This window comes from Harpia harpyja, chromosome 12 (assembly GCF_026419915.1).
Source record: "Harpia harpyja isolate bHarHar1 chromosome 12, bHarHar1 primary haplotype, whole genome shotgun sequence".
NCBI classification, from domain to species: Eukaryota; Metazoa; Chordata; class Aves; order Accipitriformes; family Accipitridae; genus Harpia; species Harpia harpyja.
Window position 1 is genome coordinate 5,070,004 of NC_068951.1, and position 26,863 is coordinate 5,096,866.

At 41.6% G+C, this 26,863-nt stretch overlaps 1 protein-coding gene across 6 annotated transcripts in view; it reads right to left on the reverse strand.

Moving 5' to 3' along the window:
- The window catches only part of PIGL (phosphatidylinositol glycan anchor biosynthesis class L), a 62,505-nt gene extending 37,543 nt beyond the window's left edge, over positions 1-24,962 (reverse strand). For 5 of the 6 annotated variants that reach the window (XR_008237412.1, XR_008237413.1, XM_052803119.1 and 2 more), the window contains exons 1-2: positions 24,618-24,962; positions 19,918-20,017 (exon numbers count right to left, since the gene is read on the reverse strand). Coding sequence is in view for 4 of the 6 variants with exons in the window: in XM_052803119.1 (XP_052659079.1) it covers positions 19,918-20,017; positions 24,618-24,891 (374 nt within the window). In the remaining 2 variants the exon portion in view is untranslated. The remainder of the gene's footprint in view (positions 1-19,917; positions 20,018-24,617) is intronic. The other variant, XM_052803116.1, reaches the window with a different exon arrangement.
- Positions 24,963-26,863: the final 1,901 nt, after the last annotated feature.

The following is a 26,863-nucleotide window of genomic DNA, read 5'->3' on the forward strand; positions in this document are numbered from 1 at the left end:
GGATGTCTACTGACGGTCTGTTAGTTACAAGGTACAATGTAAAGTGCATGTTTCACCTATTAAGTGTGTTTAAGCTTGTTTACCTTAAAGCCTGTCTTTCTCGCTCTCTATACAATAATGCAGCTGTGGAGATCATCTGAGACACTAAAACAAATGGTCTCCTGATGTAATCATAAGAGAGCTGGAGGAAGGGCATTTTCAGCAAGAACCTTGACAGCAGAATCTATTTCTGTTTAAGTCTGACTTGTTCTCCTAGGAGAAGCAGTATGACAGAATGTTTTGCAAAAGATTTTTATTTTTATGTGTGGCTGTGAGTCCTAAATGTTGCTCCTTGTCCTTATAATAATTATATCAAATACTCCGTGGAGATGTTTTCTAAATTGAAATAAATGGAATCAATACAGACTTGAGTTAACTGCACTGTCACACTGCATGAATAAAACACACCGATGGATACTCTTGGCTAGTATTCAACAGGGATTTGGTCATTGCTATTGCTATGCAAACTGCATTTTAAATGGTGTGCTAGCAGTTTAAAAATTCCATTTCTGCCTAACTTTTATCTACTATTGTTACCAGTAACTCCTAGGATTCCTCAAATAGAAAGAGTTGCATATTTACCTCTGTCACACAGCACGAAGGAAGAAAAAGAAACATTTCAGAAAACAGATCTGTACAGCTGTAAAATCGTAACACTGGATAGCAATCTAGGGGATAGACATTATATAAAAATTACTCGACATATATTTACAAGTTAACTTCAAATCATCTGCATTTCTTGTATGTATTTCTCCAACACCAGACCATGCTTTTTTCATGCTGCCTGATGAACTGCTACAGTAAAACAGACTCCTGGACTATCATTTGGTTTTGCAGTTCATGTATCCTTTAGAGGATCTCACAAAATGACTGCCAAACTTCTAAACATGGTGACTTCCTTTATCATCCCAAACAGACAAAGGTTGTTTCAGTTCACTGCTAAGGCACCGAAGCATGTACAGGTCTCATCTGATTACAGAGAGCCTGTAACGCCCTGAGGCAGTAGAGACTGTCAACACAGCTGTCCCTGTGTGCTAAGACAAATAAATGTCCTGCTGGGCAATCCCTGAATCAAAATGGAAACACATCTTCTGAAATGGATTAGGGGTAAGGACAAGGACTGTAAATAGGCTAGGCAGCCAGGAAAGTTTATAAGGTATTATTAAAGGTGTTTCTATTGAGCTGTTAGCAAGTACCTTGACCCTGGTGCTGTTTTGCAAGTCTAAGTATTCTACGGATTTTATTTCTGTTGTCACCTGTTGCTAGCAGAAGTATACCTAAATTAACATCTTCTGAGCCTGTCTTGCTTTAGACACACAAGACCACCCAGAATATGTAAAAAGCTTGCAAAGAAGGGAGGTGCAGAGATCTGCACGCTAATGGCATAATTAGCTCTTGCAAGAACAGCAGTCTTGCTGCATCAGCACAGAGCAGCTCTCGCCCTCATCCACCCAGCTGAGAGGCAGGGCTAATTTATATGGGCACAGGGCTGTGCTAATGGAGCAGTACTGCTCTGGGGACCCTCATAAGTTATCCCTGCGCAGCAATATCCCTGCACAGCAATGCACATACCCCTCCTCCTCATCTCAGGGAGGACAATGCTTTCAGAATTTCTTGCTGTATCTGCTGAGTAAGAGATGAATAGAGAATGCTTTAACAAAAATGTGCCACTCCATCAAATCTTTCATTGAAAGATCTCCAAGTCTTCTCTAAATATGTGACCCAGCAGCCACCTTGTCCTCCCTTTGAGGTATAACAACTATGTACATAATGTCTGTATGGGGATAATGTGACATGGAGAGGACAGAAAATGCTGGCACCACTGCAGTCAATGGCAAAAATTCTGTTCCCTACTGGAGCTCTGCTTAGGCACTTGTCTCTCCTGACACACTCTGCAGCAGAAGCAAACTGGAGCAATCCTGTCTCCCAGTCTTTGTAACCACTGAACAAGACTATCTCACGAATTTAAATCCTGAGGGTTAAACATTCCCAAATAAATTACTGTTAATGCAGATCACTTTAAGGCCAAACTAGTCTGGGCTACATTGTTTAAACATTAAGTTCTGCAGGTTTACTTCTCTAATATCTCTCTTTTTTTTTTCTTTTTAATTAATTTTCTGGTCATCTGTGGCTTAGAAAATGATTGATTCAGTAGATATCTACTCCCACATCTGGGCTTTCTTTAAACAAAGTCACAAAAATGATGAATCTTCTCCTACATAATGCTTTATTGCTTGCTATGTCCATGCTTTTGGTGTTTTAATCATAACTAGGGGCTCACATACTCACATCTCACCATGGACAGTACACTGGATAAGCCAAATAAACATTTTAAGTTGAAGGCTTGCCCAGACATCTAATATATTATCACAAAAATCTGAAATTTTCTTTTGCTCTGAGTCACTAATAAAAAATTTACTTCATGGAACATTTGAAGAGAGAAAAAAAAAAAGAAAAAAACCCGAGCCACATAAATCAGGAGCTCTAAAAGCATTGGCAGGGAGCATTTCCATTCGTATGCCTTGTCTCTCTCAATTAGGCTGCTCAAATAGCCAGCGATCGTTTCTGACATTACAACAGTGACTGCCTTACAGGCAACCTCAGACAACAACGTGGTAAGGGCCCAATGCAGCAATGATCCCTGGCGATGATGTGCTACTTTTCACTTACAGGGAAATTCACAAATGGTGGGATCACTCCAACAGTACACGAACAGCAAAATTCCTACCTACCTCTGTCTGCAGTGTAGGACAGGTTGATTTCAACCCACTCATTTTAAATAACTGATTTAGGTATTTCTAAAACAACTCTATAGCTAAGCACAGAATTTAATTTTTACAGTTTATTGCATAGAGTGATGTATTTTTCCCCGCTAAATGAATTTTTAGTCATGGTTTGTGCAATTTTGAGTTGAGATGGAAGCTGGAGCTGAAAGTCATTAGAACAGTATTTTATAATTGTTTTCTAACAGCTGGGTAAATTATATCAGAATTTCTAGAAATATATGGAAAAGCTTACCAAAACATAGTATTAAAAACTAACAGATCCAGTAAACAAAGACAATATTAAGTTAAGGAGATAAAGAAGTTGGTTTTGGATCACACGTGCTTTTCAGGCGTCTAAAAAGTTAGTAGAACAGACTTTCACATCTATTTTTATTCACAGACCACAAGACAAAAAAAGCTTTCCTCCTTCAGTTTTCAATGAGCCTCTCAACTCTGAATTTCCTAGTTTCAGAATTAGGTAGGGTAAGGCAACTAAAATGGAGTTGTTCACTCTAAAAAAGTCTAGTGCTTAGTCAGAAACCTCCATCAGTTCAGTGGTTTTACTTTCTCTTAAACATTGGCAGGAAAAAGCATACTGCCTGCCTCTTTAATTTCATGTAAGTTATCTTATTAGACTACTTGAAGCTTAGTTCTTAGTACAGATGGTCATAAATGCACATTAAATCACAATGTTTTATTTTAAACCATTTAACATAATAAAATATTAATAATTGCAATAAATTTTTATCCATCCTGCTCCAGTGGCTTTTGGTTTTGCAGTGGAAAATCAGGCTTGCCAGCTGATTAATTCTTGTGATTGACTGTAGTTATTATCATTGTCATAAATTTTTAAAGCCAGCAGGGACCACTGTGGTCATCACTCTCATACGACATGCTACGTAACAGCTCAACAGACCTCACCCAACAAACCTCTTCCCCATGTTGATCCTCCTATATCACTATCAAGTCATCTCATGGATAAAGCAAATAGCTCAAGAATCTTAAACATCCATTATTAGGCCTGTTTTCCACAACCTTCATCATTCTGGTGACTGTTTCCCAAGTATTTTCCAAACATCAACATCCTTTTGGAAACGTAGATTTTATACCAAGATACTGAACTAGAACAAGAGACTCTCAAACAATACACAAAGAGGCAGTAACATCTCCTTACTCCTCTCTGTTATTCCCTTGCTCACATAGTCCCATTCACATTCTGTGTGATAGCCATGGCACTGGGAGCTGATGTTTAACTGGCTATCTGCAGTTACTCCCTTAAAGCTTCTTAGTGTCAATTCATACATCTGGGAATACTTCAAGGACTAATTTTTAGCAAAGAATGAATGACTTTGTATTTGACTATAAATGGCTATATACATTTGTCAATATAGCCACTTTCCCATAATGGTTTTTGCTATTTATAATTCACTAGGTTGCTAATAGGTTCCCGCTTTCAAAAACTGGGAAATACATATGCACAGGTGAAGAGATTTGTTCAAGTGACACAGTGCAGCATTCGTTGAGCTAGGCTTGGCTGAAAACAAAGGAAACTTGGCTCTCGCTTCCACGTTCTGGTTACTGAATACACTGCCTCAAGCAAATGAGGCAACGCCTTCATCTGTTTAAGTGCAGATGAAGAAGAGGAAACAGCACAAAGATGCAACATCAGCAAACTGGACTGGTACCTACTGCAGCCATGATGTTCATTTTACTGGTACAATAAAGAACTGATACCCTTGCATTTGCCCTCAGGTTCTGCTGAGAGGGCAAAAAGAGCCATTGGTCATTACCTTTCCACTACTGAACAGAAGCGCGTGAACTCACTCATATGGATTCGGTATTTGCCCTTGAACTGGTGTGGGCTGCATTTGGCACTCTGCTTTTAGATCAATATATAACCCAGGCGTAATCTTATCTGGCAGGAACTTGGATATTGGGGGGAGGGGGAGGAACACAGCCTCTAGAGGTGAGGGGAGCAGCTTTTCTAAATGTTAATGGGTTAAGAATAGAAAGGTCAAATGCCTGCCTTATCAGAAGGCCCCATGTGCAAACAGGCACCAAGCTGCAGCAATCAGAGCACAAGCTGGGTATAAATGTCAGGAGTTTGTTACTGTAGCTGTGAACACCGAAAGCATAATGGCGGAACTGGGAAACCTCCCAAGACACTTCTGGTTAATACAGGTCACTGGGAAAGTCCAACCACCAAGACTGGCAGGAGATTACTGGAGTAATATAGCTGCTGTGGAGCCAGAGATCAGTTGTGAGCTGTGTGAAGGCCCCAGCAAGGGTACTGTACAAGGATACTGTGAGCGTCAACAGAATGAGCCACTGTAGGAGGGGGTATTGAACGCGTTGTATATCAAACATCCTGTGCTGGCAGAGCACTGCTTCAGATTGCTCTTGCAAGAGCACACCCATTCTCCTGGAATAAGGATATACGAGGATGGAGACAAAAAGTCCTTCCTTACCTCCTTGTAGATACAGAGGGCACTAAACATAGCAGAAGCTGTATGAGGACTCTGTACAGATGGTCTTCAACTCTGCTCTACAGTATCTCTTTGAACAGAATGCATAAAGGATTGGGATGGAATAAGAGATGAGGCAGCACAGGAAAAAATGTATCTCCCTTAAATACCAATACATTTTAGCACTGTTCTAATTAATCTTCTTATTGGCATCCATGGAAAGAGGCCAAAAGTTGTATCGCATTGAACAGTAATCTTCTTGCAGATACAAGCAATCAATTTGAAGCAACAACAAAGTGTACCAACATGCACTGGTGTGTAGAGTTACTCCATTGTGAACAATACTGCGTGAGACCTATGTCTACCATTTACCTGTGCTTTCAGTGTGGCACCTTTTGCCTGCAATAAGTTGTCAATAAAATTAATCAACCAACTGATTCCCATTCTCAGAAAAGACTGGCAGTGAGCAGCCATGTTTAAGATGACTGCTGTTCCCTCTCTCCTGGTACAGGGATTGCCCCAGGAGATGGCTACCTGAGTTTGGGAAACAGATACAGGATAGCTACCTGGCACGGTTCCCTCCTTACTGCAGAACAAAGAGTACCATTCTTGTCAGCCTGTTCCCAGCTGTAAACAACTATCAAAGGATAGGGTTAATTACCAGTTAAAACACTAAGAAGGAATAATAACTACAAATAAAGCAAGACTAAATATATTTTATCCCACAAAAGGGATAAACAGGGTTTGTGCTCAAAGCTGAGAGATCATATTCTAACCATTAAATAGTTACTTTAATTGGTAAAGAGAGGGTTACATTGAAAAACAAAAAAGGAATGCACCCATATGAAGCCATTGCTCTCTGAAAAACAATTTTAGTTTAGTGCTTTCATGTTTGTTCCACAAAGTGACTACTCTGCAGTTAACTGAACTGGCCTCTAACCCCAGCCATAGGGGAGAACATCGTAACCTACTTAAATTTGAAGGCTGCATCCTTTACTTTATGCAGCAGAGCTCCCAAATGGGCACAAATGGCTTATTTCGTACACCAGCATTTCTCGGCATCTGTTTATCCCACAGTCTTCCGCAAGCATCTGTTCATTCACTGACATACATGCACGGCTCTTCTGCATTACCAACCTCATTTTTAGCCTAGAAACTCTTGAGTTCATTCATTTGAAAGAGCACAAATATACAGCAGCAAACATTTTTCATACACATGCCATTACTAAGTGCTATTAACGGTTGCTGTTTCAACCCAGAAGCTACTGTATTTTCAGTGACAACTCTGATATGCTAATGATTTGTGATGTTTTCTGAACTCTTTTGGGGAAGAAAAAAGCCTTTATAAAAATGTAGGATTTTACTCTTTTTATTCACAGCAAGAATGACCAAACTTATTTATCCCACAAGTCACATCCCAAAAGCTTCACATGGCTGACAGCCCAAGAGATAAAATATACATTCTGGAGAGCCACTATGGGAGAGAGAGTCTTTTCCATCTCTCGTTTCTTGAGCTAAGAGTTTAATTCAACTTAGTTCAATTTAGGTAGTAAGCAATACAACCCAAGTCTTCCAGCAACACAGTGACATTTTCTAAGTCGCTATGAATTTGAATGAAATAATTCGTCATCGCTGAATGAAGCTACGGAGATTCTCTTACCACCCCTTCTGTTTCATTATGTAGAAGATGATTTTCAAAATGCTGCCTCAGCTTGGATGTTTATTGTGTGTACGTGTCTGCCTGCTACAAGTCCTCTCTATGCCTCTCATTCTGACATGCGCTGTCGTTTTCTTGGCTCTCAGCCACAGATGCCAACAGTGTAAGAGCACAAGGGTATTACAGAAATACCAACTTTCTTCATCCCTGTTTAACATGTTCATATTTCAAAAGATGATTATATGAGCACATTTATTGCAGCTGAAACTGTTTAAAGATTCACAGGCATTGGACAACTAAAATGTACAGCCTAACACAACATTAAAAGCAAGTTCAGGAGAGAGCATATGCAATTTTCTGACCTGTGTTATTTCTATGCTGTCATCATTTTGAGGCATTTGATATGCTGCTCTTTGGTTTAAACCCAAGAATGGCATTTGAATTTTTACCATAATAAACTGTCTCAACAGACTTTGCATCTTCATTATTCTGTCCATGTAAGCCACAAGGATATTTTTCCTCCCTAAATGTCCAATCTGCAGGGAATGGTTGTGAAACTCCATTATTTCCAGGAATTGCTGGCAACCTACTGCTGTCTGTTCTTCTCAGTATTGCCTGTATTTTCCTTGTTCAGCTTTAAAAGCCAAACTTGGTTTGCAAAAATGTCTGGGTTTCTCAATGCCAGAACTGAATAAAGACTAGAACAGGACAGAATTAGATGGTTTTATTATGCTGAAAAGCCATTAACTAACATTAAAGTCTGTAAAACAACAAGAATATAAAACTGGAAGGAGATACTCAGCCTTAAATGCTATTACTCAGAAATTTTCCTAGACGTTACCAATAGCCCTTCTAAGCTCCATCACCCTTACCTGATCCCTACGATCAAAACAAAGTAGATTTTTTTAAAAGTTGTAAGTACTTGGATTTTCATTATTCAGTGAAGTCAAAATAATCTGTAAAGAAAGGCAGCCTGAATTCTCCAACATGCATGATGTCTGCCACAGTTTGGTCTTCAACAGGCAGAGGTAAAGAACACAGACATCTGTTCTTGGTTGCCCAGGAAAAGAATACACTACAGGGTATATGGTCAAGAAAACTGGAAGATGTGAAAAAGATCCTGGATTATTCAAATCTTTCATCAGTCATGATGGTCCAAAAGTTATAATGGAAAACTCCCCATCTAAAGGTTATCTGCAGGACCACACTGTGATCTATCCGCAAGAGCACACTGTGATCTCAGCCACACACAGCAGTAGCTTCAGAGAAAGCAAGGGAAATACTCCAAATTTACTTTGGCAGGACCAAGATCAGAATCTGACCACCTCCAAAAAAAAAAAAAAAAAAAAATCAAACAATGCTACAGGCTATAAGAACAGTCATCAGTAGATGGGGTGTAAAAACAATGAAGATCTCTGTGATTCTGAGGCACTTCAGTGACTGAAACGATTCCAGCCTTATTGTTACTTCTCTCCAAAATATCTTGGACTTCATTCTGTGTTCTGAGGCACTCCTGACAGACAGGTCTAAAAACGTATCTAACAAAATCACAACTGCCTGAGCTTCTTCAGCTAAATGTTCTCTTGCATTCAATTTGGGAAAGCCATAATGTATGGAGTGATGTCTGAGGCCTGCTTTCTGGGAAGAGGAAATCGACCATACACAATGTCAACCGAGTTCATTCCTAAATGCAAACCACATTGGGCTGTCAAGCACGATAATAAAAACCTGCTGACCTAGTTTCCTGCAGAACAAAATCCTCTGTCTTCCCTCCTCCCATGCCAAACCTAAATCAGATCTCCTTCTTTGGAGAAAGAAATTAACCCTTTGACTAGCAAGGAAAACTCTAATAATGATTCTTCACACTTACACAGCATTTCACACCACAAGAATAGTATGTAAACAGTAATTGGTCCATCCCCACAGCTCTGCAAAAAGGCAGGATTATTAGAGGATGAAAGTAAACCACAGAGAAGGTCAGAGACCTTAGCAGAGTTCCACAGAGAATTTAAAATTTCTCTTCCTTCAAAAGGATTTTGAAGTGTGAAGCTCCGTGCTCCAACCACTTTGCTTAGTAACCGTTTTACATTTGCTCTATGCAAATATAAAACCTTCATTCATGATGTGGCAAAAAAATAACAGCACAGCTCAGCTTTTTGAAAAACTGCATCAAACTGCTCAAGAAAGGGCTAATGTTCTTCCCAAATTTTGCAATGTCAACTTGCAAGTCCATTTCTGCTAGATGAGAACTGACTGTATTTGCTCCAACTGTTTGGCAAAAGCATTCACTTTTAATGGCTTCACTTCCTCAGTGATGCAATGTTTCATTTGAAGGGATGCCTGAGGGAACTTCAGAATGGACACAGAATGCAAAAATAACAGGGCATGTCACAACAAACTCAGCCAAGAAAATACAAATGGGAATTCTCTTGCTGTAGGATGTTTCAAAAGGTGGCCCTGGATCATGCTGCTGCAGAGCAGCACCCTACTGCAGTCAGCTAGAAGTATTTGGGGAGCCTCAGATTCCAGACTGCTGAGAACACCTTTGCTGGTTCACACAGATACTGTCAACTGGAGGAACTTTCAATCACCTGTCAAATAAGGTTTTATTAATGGGAAAAGTGGAGACAACAAATGCTGCGCCTAACTGCTATATAGCTTTACAAGCAGTCTTTTACAATGAGGTGGCCAACAGAGCTCTGTACCGCAGCCAGAGCTTTCACCATCATTGTAAGAAAGAAGACCCTGCAGTAAATACAGTTTCATTGTGCATTGCTCCCTTATGAACTGAGATAGCTTTGCCTACATCCAGACAGTACCCTAGGACCTGAAACCTCTCCATCACCACATGCTCCACTGGCATCTGTCTCACAAAGTGCAGCACCCAAGTTGCTGACAAGCTACCAAATAGAAACCTCTGTACAGCAAAGTTTGAGAGCCTCAGCTACACAAAGCAGCCTACTTTACTAACATACCATTGGAGAAAACATTGAAACAGGAAAGTGATAACTAATAGGCATGCTAGCAGTACCATTTCACCTGTGAAGAAGTTACTGTCTCTGTCACTTTGTCAATCTGAAGGGAAGCTGTTAAGAGAGTACAGGCTTACAGGGCAAAGACAGCACTTAACACAGTGTACCCTTCAGGGAGTTTGAAAGTGAAGAACAAAGAATCTGGATTAGATCTCACTGCAAAGGTTGTCATAACTATGTCTATTCTCTGGATGCTGCATCTTCACAGGTAAACTCCATAAAAGCTTCTGCTCCAGCTTTGAAGCGAGTAAGACAGAAGTCTCACAGACTTATTACTAACATTGGTTAGGGTTAGAAATGTGATGATGGAAAAAGAGCATCTTATTCATCATATCTGGTCCCTGAGGGGTTATGAGTTGTATATGCTTATTTTATTGACACAAACAAATTTTAACTTCTATTGTCTTGCAGAGGAAGAGCAGGCTGAATTCAATTCTGGCTCACACATCATCTGCAATTCTAGCCAAATCCCAGCCACACAACTTTTATTACTGGGAGGATGTCAGAGGCAAAAGACACAGCTGGATATTCAGAACCCAGACTGAGTTTTGCTGTGCTGGCAGTTAAGACAAACCAGCTTTTGATTTGTATGTAAACAGAGCCAATCTGAACTGGAAGGTCATTAAGAGAAAACACATTTTATACAACATCCATTGTACAGTTGCTTTTCCAACTTTCCCCATACTGACATTTTTTTAAACAAGACTTTGTCTTCTCTTGTTGACTGTTTCAATGACAATTTCTGGTCCTACTGAAGTCAATGGCCAACCCCCACTGATTTTGATGGGACCAGAAGGTGGCTCTGAGGAAAGAAAGACAGACGTCCAAGATTCTACAGCTCCAGTTCTATCACCTATGTGGAAGAATGGGGTTGATATAGACCCAAAACATATGTTGTATAAAAACACAGAATTTGTAAGTCTACATCGTCACAAAAATTCCACTGAGTCTACAGTGTCTGCAGTCCAAATGTTGCTATTCCTATAAAAAAAAAAAATACTTCAATCAACATGAAAGTAACTAAGCTCCTTTTATTACTCAGGAGTGATGTCCACAAAGGAATTTTTTTTTTTTTTTTTTTACTATCCTGACACTGTCGTCTTCTATAGAAGAGCCAGAAAGGTCTCCACTGAATGTCCTGCAATTATTTTTAGGGGGAGGCGAAATTCTCCAGAATTTGCTTCACCCCATGGTCCTGTCCCAAAGGCCCTGAGGACACCCTACTTCTGTAGCTCATCAACTCAACCCTTTGAGTCTGCCACTCATCCCTCAGGCTCTGCATGCACTGCCTCCTATGTTCTCTTACTAGCTGCCAGCATAGGAGATGCCTTCTGACTTCAATGGGAATTTTGAAAAGAAACTCAAGAAATGAGGATTATATTGCTGGCATTCTACAAGACAGCATATCATGGCATTTAAAGTGGTCCGACAGCCTTTGACGCTATGCCATGTAATAGAAAACATTCTGCCCTTAATGAGCCTAATAAAGGCCTTGCTCCCAAGGCTCAGATATTGATTATTCCATAAATTTTCTAGTGACTGTCTGAACTAGCAGTTAGATGAAGGGAACAGGAATAAACCGACAACTAGTTTTAACGTCATGAGGCTCCTGGACACACTGAAACTTCTTGTCTCCCAGAGCCTGAGGCAACTTGGGGGAAGTTACTACAATTACCTCCACCTAAAGTGCGAGCACAGGTACACACTACCTGCAGGACCTACCTAGTACACCTAGGATCCTGACCCTCAGGAAAACCAGGAATTGATGTAACTGCACTTCTCTAGACTGAATCTCAAAGGGGAGTTTGACCAAGAGAGGCTGCAAATGCAAGTCCATTGCAGATGCAACTGGATGATGTTTCCAAACCATGTCATAGCCTCAGATCTCACAGCTTTATTTTAACTGCGGCACTCAACATTTTGTACTGTAGCTACAATTAAAATAAGATTATGAGAACACACAAAGAAACCACACAGTTCTTGTGAACAAGGCGTTAACGCCCAATCCATTACTGTGAGAAGGCTTTTAAGAGTGTTCCCAGTAGAAATAGGAATATATTTTCCCTCAGTAAGCTGTGAGGAATGCAGATTCAAAAGCTTAAGCTGAATTCCTGCTAGATTTTTTTCTGTTTGTTCCTCCTCTTTGATTAACTTACTGAGACCATTTGATATAACTGTTACTCTTTAAGGAAAAGAGTTGACCATTTTCTCTTCTCTGATAAAAGAGCTCAGTCTGCCTATAATTAACAGCAAGACATTTGCAGCTGCAGGTTACAATGAGTGACAGAGATGTTGCTGGGCTATCAAAGCAGGGAACTTTCCGGGGGCAAAGGGGAAACGCCTGTCATTCTCCATTAGTTCCTCAGGGTGTCTGTTGGCAAAACACACTGTATTGTTCCACTGTGTAACTAGCAAAATAAATAGGTTGTTATAGCTTGTCATGTTTAAAAGGGGACTCTTGGGTGTAACTGTTGAAAATAGCTTTAATCTAATGACCGCATCTTTCTATAGCTTACTAGCATCATGAAGAAAGTCCACTCAAAATTTTTTAATATGAAACCCTGAATTTTGTACTGGAAACCAGCAAACCCAAAGACACTTCCTTCTGCATGGACACAGGTGGTCTAGTTACAGAATCACTCCAGTCAGCATATCTGTTTGTGTTACCAGGAGACGGCAAAGCTGGGACACGAACCATCCGCAAATTCAGGATGGGTCATTGAAGCTTTCTTTGCTCCAGAGAAGATGCCTGTCTTTAATGTATGTGGGGGACTTTTAAAAGCCATTAATGAAAGAATAGTAAAAGGCATTTCTAAAAGGTATGAACTAAGAAAGAACAAAAAAAATATGACTTCTAGCAGATTTCCCTGTCCTAGTGCATTTCCCTGTCTTCAGACCTAGCCAGTTTTCCCAGACTCCTGAAACACAGCTATTACGCACAGCCTTATTTCTTTTCTTAACATCAGCTCACCAGTGCTGATGTTTTTTAAGTTGAATCAAACTTGCATCACTTTGGAAGATGGCTGAGATCCCTGTTCTCATTTTTTGTGTTTTGAGATCAGTATTTCACAGTTTTTATTCTGCTAAAATAATCCTGAGCATTAAAAGTGTAAATCTCAATGCTTAGTATTTTGATTTGATTTCCATAAAGACATTTTGTCCTTCAGCAGTACTCCTTCACTTCCCCCTGCATTTATTCAGAGACTTTGGCTTCTCTGGCCTGACTCTTGCCCTTAATCAAACCCTGCTGTGACTTCACTGACGTGATTTGACAGGTCTCTCTTGACATCTGAAGGAGAATCCTTGAATGCTTTGAAAAGGACCATTGCTTATTGCTCTACAGAGGTAATCTGGGGGACATGCCCCTTTAGCACTGAAAGGATCATTTTCCCTTTCACCACAGACCCTTCCCCCTTTTTGTAGAGCAAGGAAGTTAATTACGCTACAAAACTGAGAAAGGACCTAGTTCACAGAAACCCCAGGGAAGCAAAAGGGCAGATTTCCTTATTGAGGAAAATATCTAACTTAGGACAAAATCACTAAACCTAACTTACTGCAATACAAGCCTTTGTTTCAGAAAGCAGCTTTCCTGGAGGGCAGAGAGACATCTCAATCCCCAGAAGAATTTCCTCTTAAATTATTGCATACAGCAACACTTACAAAAGCAGAAGCCAGAAGGCAGACTTTGATATAATCCTTTTTATAAAGCGTTCTGATGTCCTAAAATATCAGCATGAGCTGTCATGTGGTAAGCATTTTGGAAAAATTATCTGTTTATTTAGAAATCTAAATAAAAATAGGTGGCCAAATATTTTACTGTCTTCTCAGAAAGAAAACAATTTAAATTTCAAGAATTATACTAAACAGAAGTGAAATTTGGTTACAGTGATTACATAAACATCAAGACACCCACCTGACTGACAAAGGCTTCATGGCTTCTTGTAATGGTAAAGTGTCTTAGTATTCAGGATGATTCTAAGTATGTTTGACTGATTCAAAAGATGTAGGTTGATTTCCCTGTAATACACACTGAATGTGTGACCAACTTACATCTAAGATTTTCTGGTCCCACAGATGCCATACGTAAAGAAAACTCTGCAAAAAAATAAAGAGCTTTACAGCATTGCTGGGATAAGTAAGATGAAGAGAATTCTATCACTCACTACTGAAATATGCAGCTCTTCTAAAATAAAACATGGTAGCAATTTTAATCGGCACATAGATCAGCTCTGTAGAATTAGCAATAAAATAAGATGTCAAACTATGATACCACAAGGAACTTAAGAAGACAAATGTAACTAATTACCACAATTATTTCAGCAGAATTAAAACTACTAAATACTGATCCCAAAATATGAAATACAAGAACAGGGAAAGAAGAAACGTCGGGGAATAATATCACCTTTCTGATCAGAAACACATAAGTAAGGTAAATACATTTTTTAAAAAACCCATTCAGCAAGATGACACAGGTCTGCAAATGAGTGAGTGAGATACTGGTATGGAATCACTGATAACTTTGCCACCAGACTTGACCGAGGCCAGGATTTTATCTCTGCACTTCTCCTGGTGCCCTCAGTTTTCAGGCAAGCTTTCTTGCTTGCAGTACATATTCTCACTATACAGCTTGCATCTTCAGCTTTCATGCACTCAGCACCTTGCATTCAAATCAATAAAGCCATCAACAAACCACCTAAGTACAGTAAAACTGAACTGGATCAATGGGATACACTTCTTAAACATCTGTATGTATGTTTCTAAATTCTAATAAAAAGGTTCAAATTTCCAGTTACATATTTCATTCTCTGAAGGGTCTGAGCCTTTTTGTATCTTTCTGATCATCACAATCAGACACACACACTATTTATTTAAGGATATATTTTTCCCATGACCTTACAGACTCGCTTCTCTGACATGGGGAGCTCATGGAAGGAAGTTCATTACAAGTTAAACATGATGAAGCGCAATAAAGCCTATTTACCTTGTAGGGGGGAAAAAACAAGCCCAACAGCAAAGAATTATTATGTGAAAAAAAAAAAAAGAAAAATAATAATTTGAGCCTCTCTGCAGCCTTATAAAAAAGTTGCACATAGCCTGTGATTCTGCATGGGCAGATGTCCTCTCTCCTGTGCATTGTCTAATCAGAGCCCTTTTGGACTTAAGTGAAATAATAATAATAATAATAATAATAATAATAATAATAATAAAACAAATGGAGTGCAATTTCCATGGCAACTTGGAAACAGATGTAACATTATTTGCAGTAAGCCTTTGTACTGTGAATGGAAAATTTTCTAGTTTACACAAATCTCGGCTATTATTTTCTTTGCAGTGCAAACTTGGGCCAAATATTTTCTGTCATATTAAAGATGCAAATAGTCAGTTTCACTTTCTGTCCAGTACAACCGTGCACAAAAGCTTCAGAAGCTGCAGTAAAACGCCTGATATTTATCCTTCCATGAACCCCAAAGAGACATGAGAAAAAAATAATAATTTGGGCTTCCTTTTTGCTTGTTCTCTTCAGAAAGTGAAAACAGCTTAGAAAACATGTCCTGTTTACATGTAATGTTACAGACTAGTAGAGCACTGGCAGATGTGCCCAATGTTAATGGGAGCTTAACTAATTCTTAATATTAGATCAATTAGATACTAACTCCTGGTTTTCCATACACCATGAGAGCGAGCTTTCTAGCTCAGGAGCATGTATTCACAGATTAATTACTTACAGATAGCCTTCTCAGCTATAAGTAAATTCCCCAAAAAGTACATTTACAAGTTCAAAACCATGGCAATGACTTGTGACCTGATAATTGGTTTGGTAGACTAGAGCACCTTCATCTCACTATGTTCTCAAGACCAGACAGAGCAACCACCAAGAAAACGTGTAGCAGTGCCACATCAAAGAACAGCACCTAAAGCAGCTCTTACGTGAACATTTTTTCTCTTCGCATTGTTACTGAAGCATTCTTTTTTGCATATTCGAAAGAGAAGGGAAGAGAAAGCATCTCCGTGTTTTATGATAATGCAGGACTCACTTTTTACTTGTTTACAAGTTCTCCTCTTGCTAAGCTGAACCTCGTCTTTGCCACACATCTCTAGTGCAAATCAGTTACTCAGACTTGTTCTTCTCAAGATGGAGGGAGTTTTGCCCTGCTCAGCAAGTACTCATGTCCTTTAAGTGGATCATTTGCCCATACATTACCAGAGCAATTTAAACTTTAAGCTAAATCTGGCAGCAAAGTCTAACACATGCATAAAGAACAACAGAACTTTTGGTGAAGATGGATGTCCCTTTTTGTTTGCAGTGCAGCCAAATGCTTTATAAATTTGACCCTTCTGCCACCACAGAAATGTCCAGCATCTGACTTATCTACACTGTTTTAGACATATCATTGTAGCAGATTTTTCAGTTGACTTAGTCTGTGTTTGCATTAGAGGTATCTATACCACTTGTATTTTAGCTATGCTCATTTTACCTTCACTGCAGATCTGCAGAACTATACCAATCTTTGTGAAAATTACGCTGGTATCATGGCACAGTAAGATAAAACAAATGATCTCTCATTTTTACAGCTACAAGAAAGTCCATTGTTGCAGCACATAAGATGATGAAAATGTACCAAAAGCACAGTTTACAGTACCATTTATGTAATTAATGAAGTGACTTTTATCTTACATGAGTTTCGGACCTCACTCTCTTGCTACTCCTCCCTCACCCAGCAGCAGGAATAATCGTGACAGTACAGAAATTAACTTTGAACAATACAAGTCCTAGTTCTGAGCCGGGCTGTTCCAAGTATTAAGCCTAGTGTGGGAATGGTAACAGAAGTAGACTGTAAAACTTTTCTCCCTTTAAAGCAATTCTTCAGTTGGTGTAGTGTTGGAGCTATGATAATTACACGCCAGCTCAGGGGACACCTCTGCAAATCTGGTGCCCGACCTGTACTATTCACAAGTAGGCAGGGTCCAGTGCTCTAACCTAAAACAGTCTGGAACAGGCCGTCTGCATGCCCATCTGCTCACCTACAGTAACTGGGTGCTGCATGGTCATGCATGTCCTTTTCCACTCCCAGACATGCCCTCTACAGCAAAGAACTTTTCTGTGGGAGATTCACGTGGACTTCAATCTCTAGGGCTGAAATGTGGGTACAGTTTGGGACCATATTTGTGCAGAGGATTTGAGTTGTCTTTAATTGAGGTAACAAACACGGTGACAACATCAAACACCTGCTGAAGAATCAGTGCAAAGCAGTTGTCTGATAGAGACTGAACTAGTCCTGTCCTAAGAATCCTGGCTATACCTGAGTCATTGTTTAAGGCAAGGGACTGCCTAACAAGGATTTGGTCTTTAACACAGATTTCATCATAGGCTGACTGACTGAAGCTTTCTCTTTACAAGTTCACATGCAATTCAAAATGTCATGTTGATTTTATACCTGCCTGGCCAGGTGAGATTACAGAGCAAGTCAATCATCTTGCTTTTCAGATATATTTCCCCTCTTATACCTTGAAAATTCTACTCACTCACTTGTAGATCATGCAAAGAAAGAGGAAGCAGCATGACTCAACTCCACACTACAATGGCTGGAGCAGATCCAAACCTAGCAATCCTTTGGGCTTTCCTTACCAAAATACAAGCCTGCAGCTTGGATAATGTAAAGCATCCAGTGTTTGTATAAGAAATGTTAGATGGGGAGCATGCCAGCTGCAGTACTTAAGCAATGCGCTAGGTCTTTACATTGATGGAAAACTATTTTCTGAAGAGTTAGGAAGGGAACAAAAAAAGCCAAAGGGCTCTAACCTTAAACAGTGCCTACAGAAGACAAAATGCTAAAGAGGAACAGCCTCCTGAACTGTATGTAGACATGAATTTACATAGAAATCTAGTGGTAGATAACATATTAATTTAGCGAGTTTCACATCGTGCCATACTGGCAAATATGTTTGTATAATCTGTAAATTACATAAGTCATAACAGAGGCATAGGAAAGCCACTGACATTAAGGAATCCAGGAACCTTGAGTAAGTTTCAAGAACCCTGAGTCCCAGTGCTTTGTCTAAACCGCTGGAAAACAGTACTCTAAAAATTAGCTACTCTAAAAATTCAGTGTCATCTAGAAACTGTTCCTGATCCTCTACCATTTTGCTAACACCTGATCCACAGCTGTTTTCAGTAAAGAGCATCCACATGGTGAGTTATTGCAGAGTAAATAATACGCTGTAAACACCCTTAACTTTACTGTCTAAACAAGCTCTAAGCAAAATTCAGCAAGAACTTCAGTTCACTCCCTGAATGCACAACAAAGTCAGATGATTTGATGGTTATCTCATAGCAATCTAACCTCAGAGATAAAGACCTCAAATCTAAACCCGTTCCTTAGAACAATGTTGTACATTCTAGTCCATGCCCAGAAGCTCCAGGCAATGGGATGGATTGGTCTTTTCAGGCACTGCATTCACTGGGGAAAATCATGTATCAGTCATTACTTACATAAATACGTGTAATAGTAGTAATGAAAGTAATAAAGAGGCATGATCCAAGCTATTTCTCTGAAATGGTCCTCACCTTTCTACAGAGCAAACCAAAGTATTACTTGCAAAAAGCAGTCCTCTGGACTGCGTATGTGGGGGGATGACTGAGCAGCATTGGGAAACTTGCATCACATACTAACCAACCTCACATTGCGTTAGAGGACAGAAGGCCAGCAGGCTTCTGGGCTCTGTGTTAATTTCAAAAGATGGTTCATTGAGCAGACTTTATGCTTAGCAAAGCTTAGCAGCTTTTTTCCTTATCCCTCCCCAGAATGTTTTGGGCACTGTAATATGGTTGTACTACAAAACTTGACGTTATCCAAAACCAGTTCATGAGAAGTGAACGGAAACATCTCTTTTCATTCCAAAGGAAAAACAACTCCTATGCTGTTTTCATAAGTGAGCTGAAAACTTGGAGAGAAACCTAAAGCTAAAAAAAGAAAGAACTCAAGAAGATTCATATTCTGGACTGTGGCTTCTGTTGCCTTAGCTCAAGGGAAAATATGTTCATGGGAAAAGGGCCTGCCTGAAGCCAGATTTTTTTTCAACTCTGACTTTTCTAGTTGGCGTGGCTTTAAATCAATATGTTGCTATTAAAGTTGTTTCTTCATAAACAAAAATATTCTTTATGGATTGTATGATAGTTGTTTACAACTGAAACAACCATTTGTACTGTATTTCCTAGCAATTGGTATCTAGTTCAGCTCCTATCAACCCTAGATAGACAGCGATCAGGCAATTTAAGAGGCCTTTACAATGTTAGTTCTGAGTTTCACTGATTCAAAGTGTTAAATCGCCTTCCCAGAAGAGAGTACCTGAATTAATCCCAAAACAAAGAAGTGTCAGCTTTATCACCTACCTTTGTATCTACAAACAACTGAAGAAAAGAGCATCACACCTTAGAAAAACAGAAATCTTGTATGGCTTAATTTGAAAGAATCTTACTGTCATGTTATTATGGACTTCCTTTAATACTGCAGTTCACTTTTGTCTTTAGCCAGGACTAAACCAGATTATAAATATAACAGAATGCCATACTATGCTGTAAAGACTAGCCTACAGACAAACCTGCCACAGGCAATTCAGAGAATTTGTAATTGTCTGTATAATACTGCAACAGGTGTAACAAAATGTGATAGTGCTGCCCAAACACACTGTGCCAGACCCCAACAAGTATGGTTATCATTATTCTAAATGCTGTATCAACAGAGCTTAACCTAGGGATTATGACCCCCATTAGACACTTGAATCATCTTCTGCATTAATTAGGTTTATGTTAAGAGTTAACAAAAATATCTAATTGGTCTTTTTTGAGATTCCTCAAGACTTTTTAGAATGATACAGTAAGCTTTCACTGTATTTTAAAGTGAACTTCACCCCCTATTTAAAACTGCAACAAAATTATGATGTAAATGAAAACCGGTTACCTGTGATCAACGACTGTTACATCGGAAGCAGGAACTCCCAGAAGAAAACAACTCTGTTCCAGTTCTTTCTTACGAATTTCTCCTTGACTGTAATAATTTCCTGAAAATAGCAAACACAGCAACACCATCTAACTTAGTTTAGGTTAGCTTGGAAAGATTTCCTCTTTTCTTTCTCAAAGCATTAAGCATGAGCATCACACATTAAATAAAAGGGCATCATTTGAGGAACAGATACATTGCAGGGGACAGACTCCATAGCTTTTACCTCAGCAACACCCGGCTTAGCTCAGGGTAAAATGCTGAGACAAAGTTGTGCCCACCCAGACTACATTTGTCACGTTTGTGCACTGAGTGTGGCTTGCAGCCGTTCATGAGCTTATTTGGCAAGGACATCAGAAATTGCCATGTCTAATCAGATCAGTGGTCCAAACAGTCCAGTATCCTCATCCTAAGACTGACCAAAGTTAAACGCTTCTGCCAAAGACATAGGAGATCTTCCAAAGAACAATTCTGGGATAACCTGCTTGGGAAAGTGCTTCCAATAACCTGTTTGATTAGCAGATGTCTTATTCCTTGAAACATCACAATTTCTAGCTCTTCTAAGTTTTTTGTTTGGACTTTTGCTTTACTTTGGTATATGCCTAAGCCACTTCTGAACATTGTTAAATTTTTAGCAAGATTTAATATCTCTTTTGGTGAATTCCATAGGCTGACCATGCTTTGTGTGGAAAAAAAGGAGTCTTCTAATATGCATATACATGGACTAACTGCTTACACATTAGCTGAATGGAAGTCACCAATATACTACAAAACAATTGAGCAAGATCTTTTCATAAACACAGGAGAAACTGCCTCTGCAGTGAGGTGACTAAAAGTTTTTACCACTGGCAAATTTCCAGGTTGTCTCTGTGGAAGAGGTTAGTGGGATCTTAGTCCACTTTTTAAAAAATAAATATTCACAACACATCAGTAATAATGAAACTCCTTAGGAAGGGCCAAAGAGTCACTTCTCCTTCACTGTTAGACATGCTGCTGAGAACTCCCTCCTGTACTCTTAACAGCATAGGCCCACAAAGCCAAGCTGAACAGCAAGTCCAAAGTACTTGGAACAGAATTGTTGAGATAACCCACAGAAAGCCTGTTCCACGGTGTATTCTTTAAGTGATTAAAGTTTATAGTATAGTCTGGGCCACTTCTAATGAGCAGTAGTTGTCTTGTAACACTAGGACACTACAATAGAATACAGTGATGGAACTAAAAGGATTTGAATAAATGAGGAATTCCATCATAACAACCTCTGTTTTAAGACAAAGGTTTTTTAGAAGTCTGCATTATTCACAGAGGAAATTCAGGCAGAAACTAATATGGCAAGACTGCAAAGAACTTACAGAACCAAAGGAAGATAGCAAACCTTATTTAGATAAGGCATTTTGGAAAAGTTATAACAGACTGAGACCAACAACTAGCAAGGAAGCGGGATTCACTATCTTAAAACACTGCCTCCTTCTTCACTGAATTATTTTCTTCTCATATTGCCCTGACATTCCCTTATTTTTTCTTGGCATCAGCCATGCAAAGTCCATGCCAGAGCCACGATGGCCCCTTCCAGAATACTGCCCTGTGCAGGGCAGTACTCGCAACCCAATTTTAGCTTTGAAGCAATAAAATGAAAAAAATACAGCTGAGTATTAATGTATGATTCAAGACTGTAGTCAGCTGTCTTGAATTACACTAGAACTTTTTATTGTTGTGGGTGTGAGTAATCTAAATCTAGCATTTCTCTTGAGCAGTGTTGCAATCTGAGCCATCACTAGCAAGCTTTGTAAAATTTTCAAAGAGAGAAAGAGTAACTAGAAAAAAAAATAATTCTTCTTGAATTCTCTCAGACTGTGAGTGAATGGTTTTAGGAGACTATGCCAATGATAATCTGTGGGTTTGCTGAGGAACACGTCAGCTTGGTGGTCTGCAAGCTTAGATTGCACGTTCCAGCTTCAGCATAATTAATTTAAGTGTGAACCTTCACTAGATGGATTACATGAGTACAGCGGGACTTACTTTAGACTGATTTTTTGCAAGGCCATTAACAACACTAGTGTTTTAAGATAACGTATCTTTTGCTGCAATGCAGCGTAATAGCTGACTGCAGGTGATGTTTTATCCAAATAGTACGACTGTTCCCAAAATACCTAACTGCTACTGAACTCAAAGGAACAGATCCACGTTCCACAGCTTAAGAAATGTGTCAGGACATCAGGAATATATGAATGCTAACAAGAAAAAGTGGGAAGCTATTGAGAGCAAAACCAGCTGAATAGCTGGTGCTGCTGGATTCGTCCATGGAGCACTCACAATGGAGTCAGCTACTACAGAGAGCAAAGCACATTTATACTGAGTTATTTTTTCAATCAAAGATTACTCAGTGTGTAAAAGACTGGGTTTTTTCACAGTGCTGCAATTCTAATTCATTCTAAGTCATTTTGATTGACACCTGAAAACTGCAAGTACGACAGTTTCTAAGTAATGATTTTGTCTCAGTGTTACAATTTGCAGTCTTTGATCAACTCGCTTGTCATCATCAATCATACAAACAATGAGAGGATGAACCATTTGAATTGCCCAAAAGACTAATAAGAGGCACAGAAAAATCTATTAGCTCAGTGAATGTACTCTCCTATATGGGCTGCTAGTTCCATTACGAAGACCTGCAAGAGTGTACACAGAAGGCAGTGTCAAACACACTTAATGGTTCATGTCACTGAATTAGACATAAAGACAAAAGAAAATTTAACAAAATAAACAGAAACACAACACTTCTTTGGAAAGTTCTCCAATAGCAGGAGTGTATTAGTCCCCAAAACTGAAACGGCAGAGTTGCACTTCAGTAATCTCTCCATAGCCGTGAAAAAGCCAAATGGGATCCACAGACCTTTGTCCCTCAGCAAAGACAACTGAAAGCTCTGCACTAAATCTTGAATGGGAGGTATAGAGTGATCAGTAAAGCCATCACACCACTGGACTTCAACAATAGCTTAATCCCTGTCTTCTCACCTAGATGGTCTGTTATGACAGAAAGCTTTGAAAAGAAAGAACAGAAAAGTTGGCAGTGAACTAGCTGGAGCTTTCAAAAGCACAGAGGGCCCTTTTCCCAAATGTAAGTAGCTATCACTGTAAGATGTAAGTGTTTGTAGCCTAAGTAAGATAGTCCTCTCAACAAAAATAAAATTTAAAAAATCTTTAGTTTTCACCACAGGCTTATGAATCCTGGTATAGCAGTATGGTCTAAAAGATCAATTCAAATGAGGTTGTTTCTTATGCACGGAAAACTGAACGATGTAATAACTGATGACATATCAGTTCTGTAGAAAAAAAATCTGGAGCTTTAGTAGATAACGAGAAGAACACAAGACAAGAGTGTTACATGCTGTGAAAAATTCTTGTCTTGGGCAAACAGTGGAGCCTATGAGAATCTTTCCATTCAGCCCCAGAAAGGCCTCAGCTGGAGTACTGCTTCCAGTTTTTGATAACTGCACTTCAAAATACGTGAACCAACTGGAATAGTCCAAAGGAAAACTATGAGAATGATCAGAAGTTTAGAAAACATGATCTATGCGGAAAGATTGCAAGAAATAGGGTTGTTTAGTCTGGAGAAGATAAGACAGAGAGGCAGATAACAGTCTTAAAATATGCAAGAGGCTGCTACAAAGGGATACTCTTGATTTCCATGTTCACGGCAGATAGGAAAAATAAACAAACAAGCTTAAATTACGCCAATGATTCAGGAAAAAGTGATTTGAAGAAAAGCTAATGCAGCACTGACACAGACCTCCCTTGAGGTTCTGAAGAACAAACTAGACATTTGTCTGCAGCGAGTGAAGACACATTGATGCTGCCTTCAGGTCGACTGATGGACAACACGACCTCAGGTTCCCTTCAGGCCTGTTTTTCCATGATGGGATTGTTATGCAACTGCTATTTTTAGATGTGTTACAGTGAATGTATCATTATGACATTAAAACGGGATCATCCAAGCAAGTCCTCTACAAGACAGCAGAATCACAAGGAGATGCCAAAGGCTGTGCTAAACAGCGCCTTTTTACAACTTACTGACGCTTCCGCACAATTTGAAAGTACCTCGGCACTGCAACAGGAGATTGGATTGTGAAACCACTGTGCAACCTTCAGATAGAGAGACTCTGCTACTGATTTCAGCTGCTGAAACTCTGCAGAAAAGTAACATTTTGAGCAAAACCGCCCACACGCGGCAGCTCCCCAGGGAGCAGGGGATGTTTGTGGCAGTGCACCGTGACCCAGAACCATGACGTCAAACTGCAGAAGGGTGGCACAGCACCTCCTCCACTGCACGAGTATTACACAGCGGTGCCACGCTGCCATGGCATTACAGGCCTAGAGGGCTGTGAGGTTCAGCACAGCAACGGCATCACGTGTGGCATCATGGTGACATCGCACCTGGCGTCACAGCTGAGTGGCACCGCCCCACGGTACAGCCACCGCTTGCTGCTCCGAGGCACTGACGCGTCGTCACAGCCCGGTGCTTACGTCACAGCTCGAGGCCACGCACGGGAAAGACATCATGGCGGCCTTTCCCATGACGTCACGGGCGGGAAGCCCGGCCTCCGGGGGCTGCCGCGGCGGCACCTCGGGGCTGGGCTCCCCGCCGTTCCCGGCGCGTCCCCCCTCACCTGCGGAGCAGCACAGCACCGCGGCGCGAGCGCCGGCCCTGCCCAAGCCGAGCACCGTGGGGGCGAAGAACATCGCTTCGTCATCGGGGTGCGCCGTCACCAGCAGTGCGCGGACGCCATCCGCCCGCGCCGCCGCCGCCGCCCTTCCCCTCAGGGAGGGGCCAGCCCCGCCGGCCGCGTAACGGCGCCGCAGGCGGCGCGCGCCACCGAGCAGCAGCGCGAGCAGCAGCGCCAGCAACACCGCCGGCCCCCAGCCCCACGGTCCTGCTGCCATAGCGACCGGCGGCGCGCTGCTCCGGCAGGAAACGGGAGGGGCGGCAAGAAGGTTCCGGGGCACGAAAGGGTTCCCCCCCTCCCCTCCCGCCCCTCTACTTCCCCGCCTCGGGGCGGGACCGCTCGGCCGCTGTGCGCGGAAACGTGCCCCGGCCCTGGTTCTTCAGGGCTGCCCGGGGAGGAGGGGCATACCGGGAGACCTCCTCCCGCCGCGCTGCCCTCGCCAGGCCTGGCAGGGTCCCAGGCGGGGAGCGGGGCCCCGCAGGCGGGGTTTGAAGAGGGGGCCGTGCCCCTGGGGAGAGCCGTCCCTGCCCGGGCCCTGCAGCGCAGCAGCTGACTCTGCTGGTGCGTTAAGAAATAATAACGAATAGTGACAAAAGTGGAGCTTTTCAGCGTGTAGTACCTTTTATCCCTGCGCTGTACTACTGTGGAAGAGACGCGGGTTAAGGGAAACCTTAAAAGCAAGGCAAGAGGAGCTTATCTTCAGCTGCGTTCTGCTATCTGCAGATCTGCTGGCTATCCCGAGTGTGGCTGCAAGGGAAAAAAAAAACCACGTTTGGATACGTCCTAGACGTGAAGTCAACCGTTGGAGAAGGTTGCAGAGCAAAAGGAGACAGGAAGTAGTAAAATAAACACGAAAAAGGCAATCGGATACACGATGGCTTGGAAACTTTGCTTTTCAAGGCAAACGGGCAATATGGAAGATAAGTGTATTAAGTCAGCAGTGGTGGAGTATGTTAGCTGGGTAGGTTTAAAGACTAATATGGTGAAAACAATTCAGAGGAATTCAGTATCTGAAAAGCAGCTGAGACCTCACAAGATGTGTGCCTGACTTGTCTTCCCAGGCTTTTATTTGGGCACCTTTAACTTCCAGGTGAATAGAGGTAGTCATCGGCATGTGTTGGGATTAAAGACTGCAAACACTTCAGCCTGGAGATGTGTCATGTCACCTTAATGTAGCACTTTAACAGAGTGGAACTCAGCTACTGTAGTAACTACACACTTAGTACAACACACGTTTTATAAGTCATCCTGTTTGCCACAGGGTGAGCTTCATTAGTCTGAATAAATAACTGTGTGGGCACACATCCCGCAAAGGTGGGATATGACTTCTCGTATTTAATGAAAATTGTAACAACACGAGACAATTTAATCTTGCCTAATGGTTATCTTTTTTTCCCACAGTAAACCTGCTAAGAGATTCGTTTGTGATCTTAGCCCATCCGGAATTACATATTTGCAGTAAAATACCATGCGGATCTGAAAGACCGTCTTGAAAAAGCAGGGAACAAATTTACACACTCTTCAGTTCGAGGGGAGGAATCAAAAGACAGTTGAGATTTTTAAACCTCTCTCACATTTTTCAGAAGTCATTCGTCGCTAGAGGCAGAGGCACGACGTCAGTGACAGCGCGGGAGTCTGACGGGGCCCCGGCGGAGGTGCCGCAGCCCGGGGGGGGCGGGAAGGGCTCGGTGGGGGCCGGGCGCCCTTCGGACGACGCTCCGGGCCCGGGACGGGTTCCCGCCCCCCCCCCCCCCCCGCCTCTCAGCCGCCCGCGGCTCCAGCGGCCCCATTCATTAGCACGGCCGCGGCCTGCCGGCTCCGCGGGTGCCCCCCCCCGCCCCCCTCTCCGGGCCCGTTATCACTTATTATACATTTATATCGATTCGCCTGTAATGCGGCGGGGGGAGAGCGAGGCGGTGCGGCTCTCCCGCCCTTTCACCCCTCCGGTCAGTAGCATCACCGGGAGAGCCGCCGGGCCGGGCCGGGCCCCTCAGCAGCGCTCACCGGCAGCCGCTGCCGGTGGTGACGGGACCCGCTCGCCTCAGAGGCGCCGCGCCCCGCGCTCGCCTCATGGCGGCCGCCCCCCCCTCCCCCCCGCCGCGAGCCCCCTCAGCGGGGAGGGGGAGGGAACCCTTCCCCGCCGCACCGGCTAGCGGGTCCTGGAAGGAGCATAGCGACCCGCTCCCTCA